This window comes from Dendrobium catenatum, unplaced genomic scaffold (assembly GCF_001605985.2).
Source record: "Dendrobium catenatum unplaced genomic scaffold, ASM160598v2 fragScaff_scaffold_30, whole genome shotgun sequence".
In the NCBI taxonomy this organism is placed as follows: Eukaryota; Viridiplantae; Streptophyta; class Magnoliopsida; order Asparagales; family Orchidaceae; genus Dendrobium; species Dendrobium catenatum.
This window is the reverse complement of record NW_021318492.1, coordinates 503341-521258: the sequence shown is the minus strand read 5'-3', so window position 1 is coordinate 521258 and position 17918 is coordinate 503341. Positions and strand designations below refer to the sequence as shown.

At 34.4% G+C, this 17918-nt stretch overlaps 1 protein-coding gene across 1 annotated transcript; it reads left to right on the top strand.

Annotated features, from left to right (window-relative positions):
* Positions 1–495: 495 nt before the first annotated feature.
* On the top strand, positions 496–17918 carry LOC110103832. Its single transcript, XM_020832691.2, has 12 exons — positions 496–1173; positions 3389–3505; positions 3596–3782; positions 4022–4176; positions 4280–4454; positions 7530–7591; positions 14361–14442; positions 15736–15793; positions 15878–16002; positions 16086–16178; positions 16293–16363; positions 17357–17918. The coding sequence occupies exons 1-12, from the start codon at positions 671–673 to the stop codon at positions 17481–17483; spliced, it is 1755 nt and encodes a 584-aa protein (XP_020688350.1). The 5' UTR covers positions 496–670; the 3' UTR covers positions 17484–17918.

Below are 17918 nucleotides of genomic sequence, written 5' to 3'. Positions count from 1 at the left end.
TGGCTTGCAGAGAAAAAAAAAAGTTAAAATTAGATGAGTTTAAAATTTATAAAAATGAACTTAATAAATTTTTACAGTGAATTCTTTTTCAACAAATCAAATATTTAATTTTTTTTCTATATTACATTTCTTGTACTTTGAATTATTTTTCAACAAATGAAACATCTCCATGAGATTTTACTTTACAAGTTTATTTTTAATAAATCTTATTTTGAAACGCTAATAATCAAAAGCACATTAAATGAAAAAAAAAAACCAAAAAAATATTGGAATCATGCATTTTAAATGCAATAATTTTAAAAATTTAGACATCTATTTGATTGAACAAAATAAATTCAATATTTTAAAATTTGAAAGCGACAATTTAATTCAATTTTTTTATATATTTTAAAACCATCCAACAAAATTTTAAATACGCATTCGTTAAACATAAGAAATTAAACATCTCAACTTATTTTACAAAATCCAATATTTCAAACATTAAATAGACTCATTTTAATACCCATTAAAAAAACACAGAAGAAAACATTGCGCGGAGGATCCGAAGAACCCTACTCCCCAGCTGTTCTTCCACTCCGCGAGATGCCGAGACAGGAAATGGATTTACCCGACCGAAGCTCCATCAGATCCCCTACTTTCATCGGTTTCCGAACCTCCGAGGGGCCGCACGATGATATGTGAACTTTCTCAGAAGCAGATGTCAAACCAAATGGCCATTTCCACCCCTCCCCCCTCTTCCTCATCCTCTCCAGCTGCAGCCGTCTCCGTCGCCGGCGTCCGATCGCCACAGTCAGTTCTAGCACAACCCCACCTTCCTTCTTCCCTCTCTTTTAACTTCCTTCTTCCTCCCACACAGCCATTGACATCGTGCCCGCCGCCTGATCACCACCCTGAACCGATTGTGGCGGTGGGGAGAGTGCGGCTGATTGATATCCTGCCATACGAAGGGGCTCCGAGCAGCACTTATCTTAGGGCTGTGGACGCCTTGTCACGGTCACTGACAAGGCACAACGCGGTGGTGATCGAGCTGGGGAATGAAGAAGAAGTGGTGATGCGATGCGCTCTGGAGTCGGTACGGATGTTTTTCAAGGCTCGTGCACAATGTGGGAGCGGTTGGGGAGGTGGGAATTGGGGGAAGTCGGGCCGGGGGTTCTACACTTACCGCGCTGGGAGGTAATATTTTGTAGGGAAGTTGTTCCAACTTCATCAATTCTGCACGTTTTATTGTGTGAACCCAATCCGTGAACACATTTGATATTGAAAATTCTATTTTTTCTACTCGTCTATCTCCTTCGCTTGTAATAAATTCATAGATCTTTTGATATCAATTGAATTAGATCTTTTTTCTTCGATTATTCTAAAATCATTTTAATAAAACCTTTTTTTTAATAATTCTATCTTTTCAGTTCAAGGTACTCATACTATTTCCTTATATTTTGTATAACTATTGTATTACTTGTCGTTTGAGTTGTTTGTTTTCAGTATGCAGTATCGGGCGAGAGAAAATGAGTTAATTTTGTTATGAGTAGTGTCATGGCCATCAATTGCAAGCCACGAGGGAAACAGGTTTTTTTAGGAATAGATATGGGAAGTTGTGTTGATTCATCTAAGAGACTTTTATTTTTACTTGTTCTGAAGGAGATGTCATTCATGTTATGAAAATTCACGATTTGAAACAATTAGTTAATTTTGCCCCTTACTCGAAAAACAACTATGGCTAATTGGTAGTTGCAAATGGAAGAACTTCGGGTTTCTCTCTTTATTTTGTAGAATTTTGACAAAGATGAAGGTTACAAGGTCTCAATGATGGTTATCTAGTTGCAGAATAGGTTTCTACATTTTAATTTCATACTTGACATTCACTTCTATTTTAAAAACTTTCAAAACCTATGATTCAGAATCCTTTTCATTATGAGGCTCTAGGAAAAAAAAAAACAAAATCTACAATTTTTCTGGATCTTTCAAAACTCATGCCTCAATTAAACTCATGACTCAATTGATCAAAGCATGGTAAATCTTAGTGTTTTGAAACCCACTGAGGCGTTGTTTTCAATTATATATGAGAGTTTATTTGACTCTATTATGGGCATTTCAAAATATTTTAATTAGGCATTTAATAGAAATTTTTAGTTTGTGGGCTTTTGAGCTTTAAAACAATTAGATTTCAGTTAAAAAAACTACAAAAACCAAAATAAAACCTAAAAAAATATACTCTCCTCTTCTTCGTGAGAGTTTCTACAACCGACTAGACTCGCGAGTTTATGCTTCTGCAACTAGCCACAAGTTCAAGCTTTTGATGCCAGCTGCAAGCTCAAGATTCTGATGCCAGCCACAAACTCAAGCTTTATTGATGTCAGTACCGTACTCCATTAGTTCTTCTATTTTTTTCTAGTTTTTCTTCCATTTCCTTTCTTCTTCTAGAGTTAGCTTTATTTTAAGGCTGCTATTTTTTTTGAACTTTATTTCTTTTTAGTTTCTTTTTCTTAAGAAATATATTTTTTTCACTTTTAGGTTTGAGCTACTATTTTTTTTTTCTCTTTTCAATTTCCTTTCTTCTTTTAAGTTTGTAGAACTAGTTATATTTTTGGACTTCAGCAGCTCTATTTGTTTTTTTAAATCCTTATCTTTTATATATATTATGGATAAACTAGAATCATATTGCTTTTTTTTATTTAATGTTTAATCACAGGTGTAAGACTTCTACTATAATGGTGAATGATGGTGTTAAGAGAAAAGATATTGCTTGGAAGTGTGAGACTTAAGTTAATTTTGATGTAGAAAAGGCAAAGAAAGGCTACATATATAACAAATGTCATTTTTGCAGCAAAATTATTGCAGGTGGTGCTAAACAAACTAAAAGATCAAACTAAAGTCTCAATAAATCCCTAGCAGTTTGGATTATTTTTTTGGGAGTGAAACATTACTTATTTTCATTTCTGCAGCTTTAGCCTAGTTTTTGTATGTCGAATTAAAATAACTAATATAGTTTAAAACTTTGTTCAACTAGTTGTGTTTTTTATAGCAGATTTTTGAAAGAAGTATACACAGCTATTTTATTTTATCGGTCTCTTGAATATCCTTGGTTATGAAAACTTTTTCATTTCCCTCCTGATTCTAATACTCATAATTTGTATCTCAGGTATTAATCCATTTAGATCAGAGCCTTGACTTAGGGCATTTCATTAAGAGAATTTTGTAAACTAGCATTCTAAATATGAACCATCTAAAATAATATTTAGAAACTCTATTGTTTCTAGTTATGTCTATTTAACCTGAATTCGACTTGTTGGCTAATTTTCATTTCCATTTTGTTCATTTTATCCTTATTAGTAGTTTGTGAGGCTGATAGTACGTTGATATTTTATATTTTGGTCATAATGCATGCTAGAACCTTGGAAGATGGAGACCTATCACCTCCTTGCATGAGTGATGCTTTTAGGTGTTTGAGCAGGGCGGCTCGGTCATCACTTTCTTCAATAGCCAAAAATCTTCGTCTGCGAAGCGAGTAATACTACTGTTACTTACTGTAGTTAATTCAATCATTTGCATTCGTTTTGCTTTTATTATTTGTTTCTTAACTGTTAAGTGCCGGCAGTGTTTTCAACCATTTGCTTGATGATACACCATTGCCTTTGAATGAGGTCTCATCATCAGTTTTGGTAGCAACCTATTCTCATGCCTCTTTACAGAATGGTAAGGGGTCTCTAGGAGGGAAATCTTCAGTTAGTGAAGTCGAAAAAGGATTGTTAACAATTATTGCTTCCGACCATCCAGGCATCCAGGTATGAAGCCCCATCTTCTAACTCTTGGTATCTTTTTTTTTTTTTTCTTTAGTTTATTTTTTCCATTTGAGTTAGACCTGTAATTTTTGGTATCTTATCAAAAGTGTATACATATATGTAACTGGTTGTTGTTGTAGGTTTACCCAATTCTTTTGTATGATGGCTACTGCTAAAATTATGCTATTTTTATGATTATTTTACTTTTTTTAATTGTTCGAATGATTTATTTATGTTGATAGGTTTGTGACCCAAATGGCCATTGGTACCTAGCAGATAAAGGTTCTACTCCTGCAGACTTGTTGCTACTTACTGGAAAGACACTAAGTCATGCTACTGCTGGCCTTCGCATTGCAGCTTCTTATAGGGTTGCTTCCGACTACAACTCTTGTGGAAGGTTTGGATTCTTCTAAGTCCTGCTTTGTCAGAACTCTTCATTCATAATATGTTTCCATAATATTTATTTTGGCATCTGATGAAGGTTTCCTTTGTTATTTTAGGGCATCATTGACATTTAGACTAATGCCACAAGCCAATGCTATCTTGGACTGTTCTCGAATTGCAGCAGCTGGCCATGTGATTCCACAAGGTTACCAACCCATTTCTGTAAGCCAGTTCATGGATGACTTGTCTGCAGAAGAAGATATCATGTGCAACCCTCCTGATAGTGCATGCGTAAGTAAATTTAGAAGTTTGTGTAGGAATCGGGACAAAAAAAAACAACGCAATGATTATATTTTTTCATTCTTTTAATTTACAGCAACTATCATATCTAAGTTTAAAGGCAATGTCATGAAGTGATAACTAGCTTTTAAATATGTTTGAATTTAATTTCAACATTATGTCAGGCCATGTGTGGTTCAGATATTATGTCATGTGCCACCACCGTGTTCAATGTACAGTTGTACGCTACTTTAGTATAAATAAAGATCTGGCAAAATGAAAAAATGGATCACTTTTCTTCAGTGAAACTTCAATTCTAGTTTTTTGAATAAATATCTGTAATTTTTCTCATTTAAAAAACTCGGCTTACTAAAAGAGTGAGAAGATTAGTTGCATAATATCTGTTTGAATTTATGTCACAGTCAAATGAAGACATTTTGATACTTCAAATTTGACCCAAATACCAGTATATTATCAAATCATAAATGGCAGCGTCTTAATTTAAGTTAAAGATTGAACGAAGGTCATAGTTGTGGCATTTACAGAAACTATTGCTGAGGCAGGGACTGTGATGGTAGGCTGCAGCAATTATTAGACTTTTTTTTTCTTTGTAAAGAAATAAAAATGAAAGCTATTTGAGTTGATTGCAACTTAATCAGAAGTATGTTCCACTTGGCTTGTGGATTTAATTGAGTGACCACCCACGTTGAAACTGTTTGGGTAGAAAAGACGAGAAAGACTATAGTTGGTATGCCTTTAGGCCTTAGTAGACACATGTTTATTTTGATATTCTTAAGCATTCAAAAAGCGGCAGCAATGCTGAGAACATGACTGCATGAAAATATTTCCCCTCTTAATTTAGAAAAGTCGAAAAAATTAGTTTGAATTTTATTACTTGATTTTGTACAAAATGTAGAAGTATTTATAGACTTCTCCAAGTACTATGGAAATAAATCAAAATTATGTACAAAATGTAGAAGTATTTATAGACTTCTCTAAGTACTATGGAAATAAATTACAATTATTAAAAAAAAAGGGGGGAAAGTCTCCAAGATGGGTTGATGGCTAGAATAGAAAAATGAAGCACATGGATTGCAATCTAAGAGCTAGAAGGGGATCGATCCAACAATTAGAACTCTAAATATATGTGCACAAAGATTCCTACTAAGATTGATTGACTTGTGGGTCCTACGATCCTTCAATATTCCTCAAATTGAATAATATAAATCTACCATTCTAAGTTTGCTTACAATATTTTTGAATATTGGGTTGCCGAGTCGTTTGATGAGAATGTTTGCTAGTTGATTTTTTATTGGCACATATGGAGTGCAGAGGAAATCACTTTACAATTTCTCTTTTATAAAACGTCTATCCACCTCCACATGCTTGTTATGGTCATATTGTACTGAATTATGAGCAACGCTGATTGTTGATTTATTATCATATTATATCTTCACTATATCTTTCCATTTGATTTTTAAAACTTTTAAAATAATTTTGATCCACAAAAGATCACAAATTTCTTGAACAATTGTTCTAAATTTAGATTTAGCATTAGATCTTGAAACAACAAGTTATTTATTGCTTCTCCATGTTATGGGATTTTCTCCCAACAGTATCAGTATTCAATCGTGGTTCCTTTTTTATTTGTGATCATGCATAATCATTAGTATATCTTTCAATTTGTAAAACATTCTACTTTTTATAGTGAGTCCTTTAAACAGGACTTGATTTATGATAACTGAAGATCTAGAAATAGCTTAGCAGTGAGATTCCTTAGGTTTGTGCAGGAGTTGACTTATGAGACTCACTATAAATGCGATGTATGGACAAATGTGAGATAGATTGATCATTTTTCCAACTAATATTTGATAGTCTCATATCTGCTTCATTTTCTTCTTCATCTGCGTTTAGTTTCTAAAATTATTTTCATAACATACGTACAAATATATCCAAAATTTCTAAGTCATTAAAAATTTCCATTAAATTTAAAATTTAGGAAACCATAAAATCTTACTATCTTAGCTGTTATATTTCTTCAAAATATTACCTAAATTTTCCTTTCCTTTGAAATTAAAATTTCATAATTAGCTATATAATATAAATGATTAAATATTTCTGAAATCAGATTCATAATTATACTAAATTAATTTCTAATTTCAATCAAAATATTTCCATTTAAATTTGGAAATTTGAAACAATATTATTTCTCTAAATTAATTTTGTTAAACTTCCAAATTCTTCAAAATTTTCCTATATATATATACATACATGCATTTATATGACATCCTTCTCATCATCATCTTCTTCTTCTACTTATAAAAACCCTAGGATGTTTTTTCTTTTGTCCTAAATTGGATTTAGGAAACTTATTGTGAGAAAAGGAACTTGCCATTTAGCTTTAGGATAAAATTCTTAGTTTTTTTGGTGTCGAAATCATTGTCTTTTGGTGTCAACAAAACCTACCTAGCGGCCTGCCTTTGCCCTGTTCTTGCGAAAACTATGCTAGGTCTCCTCTAGACGTGCCTGCCCGGCTTGCTCCATTTTACCTCATCTACTTACGGTGGACATTCACATGAAGGTTAGTCTTCAAGCTCCTCTTCCTCATCACATCTATTTCTCTGAGTTATTGGTCTAAGTATCTTTTAATTAAAATAACTATCCTTATTTTCTTATCAAATTTATGATCAAAATTGGCATGCACTTTGTGCAAATGCAGTCTTAACTAATGTTAACTAATATTTTAATCGGTTCTTTGCGACTACAAAATTCTCAATTTTGTTGCCTTCACAATTTACGGCGGCTCATTAAGGTTGCATTTTATACAATTCCATGCTCATTAAACATTATGACCAAATAATCAAAGTTACTCAGGATATCACGAGTGTTAGATTGTTTTTGGTTAATTGAACTGTGATTTTGACATTATGTTATGCAACTTTCAGATTGGCCATTCATTTTTCTTTTATTTTTTTTGATATCTTAGTGAGAAGTCTTTCTATTTTGAATTATAAAGTAATTTGTTTTTGTTTTGATTTTAAGTATTTCCCATTAGCCATTTATAATCCTGAATATTTTGGTTTACAGGAAGTTCAAAACAGTCTTACAACTGAGCCTTCATTTAGAAGTGTCCTTTCAGATCCCTTATCGTAAGTGTTATTTTTTTTAATTATTAAGTACTTTTAATAACATTTGTTTTGTATTAGCACTTTAAAATAGAGTTAATTGCAGTAAAATCAAAGTTTTAATTTGATTTCTTGGAAAAAGTCACCCCTCCTTTAAGCCTCCTCAATATGATGATTAATCAGATTTATCTTAAAAACCAAAATTTATTTTGGTCTAGGGTCGAGATTTTCTATGGGTGTAAGCCCTACCTCTCCTACTAATAGTAATAATAGAAATACAAATAAAAAAATTAAATCACAAATCAAATATGCAGCCTAATTGTTTAAGTGTAGGAGATATGACATGCAAATGTCCATAATTTAATACCAAGAGTGTCCAAGTATTGCTTCAATATAATTTATTACAGTTAAGAATATTAGAATATGCCTGCAAATAATTAATTATCTTAATCCTACAAATGAGACGACATAAGTTGTACTTGATGTAGGTTAAATAGCTAAGCTATGTAAGTTATAACATTAAGGGTGCATTTGGGACGGCTGTCGAAGTTGTTGTATAAAAATCATTATATTTTATTTGGATAATATTACTGTGAATATGCTATGCTGCAACTAATGCGAACAAATTATTTTTATACCCTTATATATATTTAGATTAAAGGACATGGCTTAAATGTCAAAATTTTTTAAAATGTATATGATAACAAATGATAACTAACTAACAGTTCTAAATTAAAATTGTATCCACTTTTACAAAATATTTTATGATTTTTAAATATCAAAGTAACATAATTTTTTTTATAATGTACTATAATACTATTACAAAATCATTTCATAACTTACTTTTGCTAGAAAACATTAGTAATACACATTAAGAAAGAGAAGCCATCATTTCTTCAAAAAATAATTCATTTTTTGGTCTGCTACTATCCCTTATTTGCTCACCACATGACACGTGTCCTAGGTACTCCACCTGTGGTTGTGCAAACAAATATTTCTTTAGGTTGGCATATAACTGGTTTCTCCTTCAACGTCTATAGTACTGTCTTCAGATGACCCATATGCTCTACCTCCGTATGACTATATATTAGAATGTCATAAAAAATATTAAGATAAACTTTCTGTGGTAGGGCTGAAAAATCCGTTTCATGAGAGACTGAAAAGTGGCTGGGGCATTGGTAAGGCTGAAAGGCATCACAAAAAACTCGTAGTGATCTCATGAGTCTTGAAAGATGTCTTGTGTACATCTCGTCTTCATTCTGATCTGTGGTATCCCGACTTCATGTCAATCTTCTAGAAAATGACTGCTCCAAACAACTCATCTAACAATTCATCGATTACAGGATAATAAACTTGTCCAACACAATTTCCTTGTTCAGGGCCTGGTAATATCCGAAAACACTTATCCACTCCTTCTCGGAGCCCTGAGAGGTGGTTCTTGATGGAAGAAACTTGCCTCGTTGAACTCCTCCTGTTCGATCTCCTTTCTCTTTGATTCGGCCAAGGGAACCTCGATCAAAGTGTAGAGGGTTAGCAATCAAAACTGTCAGTGGAGCTTTGGATTGCATCTCTATGAGCTTCTTTATCTTCTCTTCCATCTCTCTCAATTGGCTCTCCATCCTATTTTCCAGGTTGAAAAATATTTCCTCCATCCCTGATTTGATTTGCTCTACATCCCCTTCCAACAGATCAATCTCCTTTGCTGCCATTCACGCATCTAAGTTCCAAATGCAAAAAAAAAAAAAAAAAAAATTCCAAATGCAAAAAAAAAAAAAAAATGGCAACTATGGTCTTCAAATAGCAAAAATCAGCAATGAGGAGGAAGTACGCAATAGAAATCAGTGAAGAGAATTGTGATTTTGGTCCATGACACAGCTCTGATACCAATTTGATGCGCCTTGGTATAAAAAATAGCAAATTACTCCAAGAGATTCAACACAAAAATAATTTTTTATTGATAGAAAATCAAATAAGAATAAAGCAAGATACAATGATCCTCTTTTGAGAAGAGGACCTTCTCTCCCAAACCCTAGATGCCATTTGGATTCCTTACAAAAAGAAGACTACAACACTCTCAAATCAAATTCTCCATACAAACATAACATAAATCCTACTACTTATAGCAAAAAATAAAACAACAAATTCCAAAGCATCCCTCCCCCAATTTCCTCTCAAATCAACCCCTAAATCAGCCATCTTTTATTAGGAAATATCTCATAATTAATCTCCTCCAATTCAGCCCCCAAATCCGCCCTTTTTAATTAGGAAATATCTCTTAATTAATCTCCTTCAAATCAGTCCTTTTTAATTAGAAAAATCTCCTAATTTATCCCTTTTAATTCCTCTTCTCACATATGTAATGATAGGTTTATTGGGCCCCACAAGTGGGGCTGAATTTCCCTCTACCGTGTCAAATACCCAATAAAGATATATTTGAGGGTTCTAGCATCTAATTTACACCTTTGTTGTTTATACATATGGACATAGGCAACGCGGCCAAATATTTTTGAAGGAATTTTTTAAAGAAAATTACTTATGAGAAAAAAATTTGCTAGAGAGTTTAAAAAACTTTTAAAACCAATCATTTTTTAGGGTATTCTATTGATTAGTTAAGTTGCAATTAGGATAGCTTTTCCCCATTATCTATTTGGTAATCGGTTTTGAAAAAGAGGAGTCTTGATGACATCCATAAGGTGATAAATTTTTTTGTGGCACCCATTTTGTTGGGGATTATCATGATAGGATTGGTGAATGATACACTTTTTATTGAAGAAAGATGATATTGTGTAATTGAAGTAATCATGCATATTATTTATCTAAAATATTTTGATGTCGGTATTGAATTGTTTCTTTATCATGGAAGTGATATACCTATATCATTTGAGTGCAATAATCAATGAAAATGATAAATCTAGTTGCTCCAAAAATGTCAGGGATTTTGAATGGTTCCTAAATATGAGAATGAACTAACATAAAAATAACATAATGATGTCTTGCAATTTCACAAGTCTCACAATGGAATTTTTCATTAAAAATGGAAGAATCGTACATTGTAGAGTTTTTAAGAAGGGATATCATAGCCTATAACTATAATGATGCTTCCAAATGATTTCAATATTGTGAGTGGAAATGAAGGAGCACAACAAGTGATTTTTATTTTCAATAATATATAGTCTATCATTCTTGTTAGCTTGCCCAATTATTTTTTCTCATAGTGAGGTCTTGAAATACACAATGATTAGTGAAAAAGTTACATTGCAGCTGTGATCTTTAGTGATTTTATAGATCGATAAAAGATTTAGAACAAGACGAGAAACATGTAATATGTTATTGAGGGTAAATTTCTTTGACCTGGAATAATTGTTAGTAGGATTGCAAATGAATGGAGCGGATTCGAGTTGGAGGGTGCTCGAGTTTGAGCTCGTTTATCCAAAGCTTGTTCAAACTCAATTCGAGCTCGATTCAAACTTTTTTTATGATGTTTTGATAACAGTAATACTAGTACGTGAATAATGGTTTATAATAGCACCACCGTGATCCTTGAAGCACAAATACTTCTAGAGGGTTGATAAGTTATGCTAAATATGTTGGCCATTTGCGCTCTAGGACACCATGTCGAACATGCCATTTAATGTCTCACTTTTTCTCTCTTTCTTTTTTTGTTTTTTTTTTTTTTGAAAAATTCTCACTCTTTGGACGCCTAGACTTCTTGGGGCATCAAATATTTATTGGACTCTTCCCACGACGCTATGTGAATTTTTTTTTTTAATTTCTATTTGATTTATGAAGTGGGTTTTATTTCTAATAATATTATTTTTATATATTTCATATATCTTATCAATTCATGTATGTCCAATATTTTTTCAGCATTGTTTTTTCTTGTGTCCACATTGTGTTATTTCTAAGTATTAGTATCCTTGTCCATGCATCATAGCTAATGATGAAACGATGAGTCCAGGCTTGAACTTAGGTATTGTGATCAGGCTTTGTATTTGTTGGTAAAAAAACCCAATTTTATGAACTTAGTTTAAAGGAATCTACAGTAGTTATTCTGTTGGAACCTTGTTTTGAAAGTCGTCTTAAAACTTGAACTGAGGGATGCTTGTTATTTGACAAGGCATGTTCTATGTATTCATACAAAAATTTAAATTAGTTGAAAACTGTTAATTGTAGAAATAGTGAAACAAATAACTTTTTTTTTTTTAAGCAGTAAAAAATTTGAGATACTAGTACGATGAAAATAATAAGATGGGTTGGATTGCAGAGATTAGATGATTCTCCATAGTTTTGGAGTCGAGTCCAAATTGGTTTGGAGACGCATTTAAAGGCATTTCATTCAGTTCACGGTGTGCAAAATGCTACTATATGCCTTTATGCGTTTTATTAATTCTGTGGGTATGAAAAAAAAAAAACAAAGTTTTGAGGTCCATGGTTCCATTGCAACAGTAAACTGATTCTCCTGTCCTAATTTAAAACAAAAATGATCATTTGCTTCTTGGATTCAGGTAATTTGTTGCAGGTCAGAATGTCAGATGGCTTTGTTGCATACAATTTCATGTTTTAGCCTTTTTTTAATCTTGAAATTTTGGTCTTGCTGGTTTTCTTACATCTCTATCCATTGACTTCATGTCGAATTCTGCATGATTTGGAATTAAAAAATTGCAGATTTTAGCATTCCCTTACCGGGTACATGGCACATGGACATAAGGAACTTGATTATTTGTGTTCGTTCTTATATTCCTTGATAAAATATGATTCTTTTATTGTTACTTGCATCCTGCAAAAATGAAAACTTTGTGATGTAAAACAATCATGCCGAGATGATATACTTGATGAATTTGCACGCTTAATTTTAGAGAGAACAAATAATTATATCTTTATAATGATTTGGAACGACGAGATAAAACATTAAGAGCGGTAAAACGAGCTTTGGCTAAATCACATGCATATGAATTAAGACCGTAAAACATTCAATTAATCTAACATTGCATACATGAATGGTTCAACGAAAATCCCTAAATTAACAACGAGATTAGGCACTATGCATGAGTCCCTCACGCAACTCTCTTGTTCTCTAAGCGTAGTGGTGAAGAGCTTGACATGATCTTTGTGAGTCAAAATTTAGCCTCAATTGAACATAAACTAGGAGAATAGGAAACTTGGGGAAGAGTTCACCATCGTCAAAATTCTTAGATTAATTTGAGGGGCGAGGGAGAAGATCCGGAGTCCGGTGGTTGAATTTAACGAAGTCCTGCGTGTGGACAGCAGTGTGGGATCTTCTGGGCAACCAATGAGAGCCTTCCGGATGGCGAATCAGCACTAGAAAACTGCTGGAATCTTGAAACAGCAGCTGTGACTTTTCCGGACAGCAAATAGGGGTTCCTGGAGAGCAGGAGAGCAGTTTGTCTCGTCGGAAATATTCAGGACAGCAGCCACGTGGTCTCCCGGGATAGCTTTGTTGTTGATTTGGGCACTCTTGGACAGAGGACAGCAATCTGGAACTTTCCCAAACAGTGGACAGCAGGTGGAAATGCAAGAAAATCTGTAACAGCTTTTAGGATTCTCTGGACAGCAACATAACTCCAGCAGTCAGCAGTTACGGAAAGGGTTTGGAAGAGTGACCGGTGGAGGAAGAAGGGGGGAATTGGATTAATTAGATCCTAGATTTATGGGATCTAATTAATAGAGGGGGGAGGGGGTTAAGGTGGCCGGCCAAAGGGAGTGGGAAGAGGGATTTATTACTAATCCTGAAATTAAATTCAGAATTTGAGAAGTTTTGGGGGGAAATCAATTTGAAATTTGATTTCAAATTAGGTTGTAATCAATGCATTAATTGGGAATTGAATGGGGCTCCAACCAAGGTGAGGCCGGCGGCATGTGGAGAGAGGGGAAGAGTGTGGGAGCCATTGAGGGGTTTCCAAATCAGCACATGGGAGTTAGGAAAGCTTATGATGAAGTCCATTTGAATTTGAATTTCGTTATAATGAGGATTTAAGAACTTTCCTAATTAGGAATTTCCAAAATTGGAAAGTTTTGAAATTCAAATTTTGAATTTCAAATTGAATCCAATTTTCCCTCTCAAGCCCAACTACATTTGGAAAGTAGCATGATGATTGGGATCATCATAACAACAAAAAGAAGGGAGCTTGGTGGAGGCGGCGGCATGATGAAGGGGATGGATGGGTTGATTGTTTGCCGTCGGGTTTTGGTGATTTAGGTGGAGGTGGGATGTGAAGTGGGGAAGCTAGTGAATGAAAAGGATGTGGGAATACGGAGACGGAATTGTGGCCGATGGCTTGGGGAATGAACTAAGGTCGGCGGGTGAGGGAAGAAAAGGGGAAGATCGGAAGGGAAAAAAATGGCGAGAAGAAGAAAAGATATGGGGTAGAAAATCAAGAGCTCCACTAACGGGCTGTTGGGTATTGCTTTGAGCCTCTCCTAGGCTTTCCTCACTTGAGAACTCACAAAGAGATCCAAAACCAAAATCTTCATTAACAATAATCATCCTCCTTTCCAAGAGGAAGGGGAAGGCTTAAATAGTCAAATACATGAAAGAAATAAAAAGACACAATTGCCCCTAGGGCAAACATAAGACAAAGCCCTCAAGTGAGGGTAGAAAGGGAAAAGTACAAATAACAAATCAAATACATCAAAATAAATAGACACGATCGTAGCCGTTGATTTTCGATGTCCTCATCACTTTGGTGGAATTTTTCTTGCCATTATAAGACATTCTGCTACTATGGCACTTATTATTCTTATAGATTTGTTTCATGTCATTCTGTTCTTGTAGTGGGGCGTTCCTTGAAGATGCAGTAGTTGTTTCTTGTGGACATTCATTTGGTGGCCACATGCTGAAGAAAGTCATGGAAATGGTACGTGCAAATTCTTTGATTTTCACTTAAAACTAGTTGCCTGACGATAGATACTTTTTTCCATAATGCTTTGAAATTATAACTACAATAGATATTATAACCCAGAAAATTTCTACTATTTAGTTTGAATAATCTGTCACTTTAAGTGAAAATTCGGAAGGCCTTGCAAGTGTATGATATGTTAGGTAAATTTCTTTTGGAATTTGGATTTTACGAAAGGTCTTATATGTTGGAACAATTATTACGTCCTCTGACCAGACGTAGAGCTACGTTCGGCCACCAATAACATGTCGCCACGTACTCTTACTCTTTACCGTGCGGCCCGTTGACTTGACCCGGACCGGAACCCGGGAATGCTATGTTCGCGATTTTCTCAGTATTGCTCGGTATTTGCTCGGTATTGCTTTGCAAAAACGAGAAATACCGCTCTGTGAAGGCCAATACCATGCAAATACCGAGTTGTACCGAGTTTTTTCTAGCAATACCGAGCAAATACCTAGCAATACCGAGCAAATCCCTAGCAATCCCGAGCAAATACCGAGTTGTACCGAGTTTTTTCTAGCAATACCGAGCAAATACCTAGCAATACCGAGCAAATCCCTAGCAATCCCGAGCAAATACCGAGTTGTAGAAAAACTCGGTACAACTCGGTATTTGCTCGTTATTGCTAGGTATTTGCTCGGTATTGCTCGGTATTGGTTATTGCCGAGCAAAATCGACCAATACCTAGCAATACCGAGCAATCTTGGGTCCGTTCCGGGTCGGGTTGTCGGGGCGCGCGGTAAATAATGAAAACGCGTGGCGCGATTCTACTGGCGGCCGAACGTAGAGTTGCGTACGTTCACCGGACCAAATAAAAGTTCCATTTGTTGTGATTGAAAATTTTAATTGGTGGTAATGTTTGTAATTTTTTTTTTTCGGAATGAGAATTTTGATAGTCCTTGCAAGTGCATGGTGGTAATATTTGTGAACTAATTGACATGCTACAGTGCTACTAAATTTGTATTTTGCATGAAGAGGCGCTTAGGCAGTTTGGAAAGAGGGTCTCTGTTTTCGGTGGTGGATTTATAATCTTTATCTTACTGATGGCATAGATTTACTTCTTTTTTTCTAATGGTTTCAGTTACTGTTGAGCGAAGATTCTGCCTGGCTCATTAGATCACCTACCTAATATATATTTCCCAAATAAATTGTTTTGTTATGATGGAAAAAAATAAACATTCTATTGCTTAATGTCTTCTGCATAAAAAACATATTGAACATAAATTTGTTCTTTTTTTTGGTCATATTCAGGCGAGATGCACTCTTTGCAATGCAGAGATTGATTCAGGCTCCTTGATCCCTAATCTTGGTATTTGTCCCTTTATTTTATTTTTTGAGCTTCCCCTCTTCCTCAGTTTATAAATAATTTTTAAAAATAATATACCATTGACAGCTCTCAGAGCAGCAGCAGCAGCAGTGAGGAGTGAAGATGAAAGAAGACTATTTCATAATACTCATCTCAGAAAACGTAGGAAAGAAGGGGGTGAACAAATGGACCCACCAAAGAAACCAGGAAAGGTCTGTGCATGTTAACCCATATAGTTTTAATGATGCTATTGATCTGTCATTTAACCTTTTTTCCTTTTTCTTCTTTTAATCAGGAAAATGGTGAAATGAATGTTGATGGCCATACTGCCAAGCATTTAAAAGGCGTTCAGTTTCCATTTGCAGTTAACGAGAAAGTTCTGATTAAGGTTAAGCAAAATAAAAGATTAATTATGAGCTTCTCTTTGAAAATTTTTGACATTATACAATAATTTTGAGAGTGGCAAAAAGGAAAAGCATACTGACAATAATTACTCATGCAGGGCAACAGGAGAACCCCTGATAAGTTCGTTGGAAGGGAAGCCATTATTACTTCGCTGTGCTTAAATGGGTGGTAAGCTTTCATTGGTCCAAACTCTAAACTTTTATTTCTTATCATTTGGTTTTATTCAAACTTGCAATATAGGAGTATATAACTGCTAATAACCACAAGTTGCAAAAAATAGGAAAAAATTTGGGTAAAAATATCTCGACTAAGTTTAGTCAGGATGATTAAAGCCATTGTGAATTTACTTCAAGAAGAATATAATATATATAGATAAACAATCAAAATTTATATTGAATTCATCTCAAAATAAATCTAGTGGCATGGAGACTCATCTTGATCAAAATTTGATCAGTTATATGTAGTCCGGCCCAAGAGGGGCCGGCTGAATCCATTAAACCTGTCCTTAGTGTACTGGTCCTTAGTGGACCGGTTTATTGCTACAGGCATCGGCCCAGGGAGCTGGGTGGAATCAGGGAAGGGAGAGAGAGAGGGTTGGCTGGTCCTATGGGGCCCACATCTTAATTAAATATTGCTTTGGAGGGAAATATTTGAATTAGGGACTATTTAGGGATTTTGTAATTGTCCTTTTGGCTTTAAATAGTTTCTCTTGAGGGTTAGGGTTTCATCTTGAATTTGAATATGAATTTGGGCTCTCCTTGGTGTGCTTGGGCTCTAGTCTCTTAACTAGAGATTTGGAGACTTGTTTCTTCCTCTTGAATTGATGAAACTTGTATCGTGTACTGATTTTTCTTTTGTGTTAGTGAAATCCTGTTTGGCTCTGAAAACAGTAGTTTACTGCTTGGGGGGTGATTGTGCTCTATCATTATCCTTGCAAGAGTTATTAGAAGTATTATAATGTAATATCAATATTATCACATGCATTCAATAATTCTAGGTGAAATTTGTGATATTTATTATTATAATATATACTCATTATTGCAAATATTTTTTTATTCTTATATATTTTTTATTACTCTATTCTCTTTCATATTTACTCTTATATCAATATAGTATTCAATTCAATAATAACATTACAATTCAAACTAAAATTCATTGAAGGTATCTCCTCAAGATTCTCGACAGCGGCGAGAGTGTTCGACTTCAATACCGATCTCTTCAGAAGCTACGAAATCCTCAAGTTGATGATGGCACGCAGCCATTAACATTGATACAGAGTAACAGTTGACAGAAATCCCAGTCTCTGTTTAATCAGGTTCAAACCTATTTCCAACTGTTTGTAAATTTTGTGATCTTCCTCCTGTAAATGCAATGTTTCAAGGCTTTTACGTTTTACCCCAATGGAAAGAGATAGAACTCAAGGAAGGAAAGAGAAATTACGAGGCCTTTCAAAGAGAAAACTCACGCAGTCAGTTGCGAGGATCTTTGAAAGACTGTACAGATCGAATGAGGAAATACCTTTCTCGTTGCTGCAATCTTTTGCCATAAATATCTTCAGTTTCATGCAATACAGAAAGATGCAACGATGGCCAAAAGAGCATGTAGTTGTATGCATGATTTGCAGGTATTTACTATCTTTGAAATTTTGATCTGCTTAATGCTCGGCTATAAGTGTTGTATTAACATAATATTTATTAGATTTGATCCACATATGTCATATATA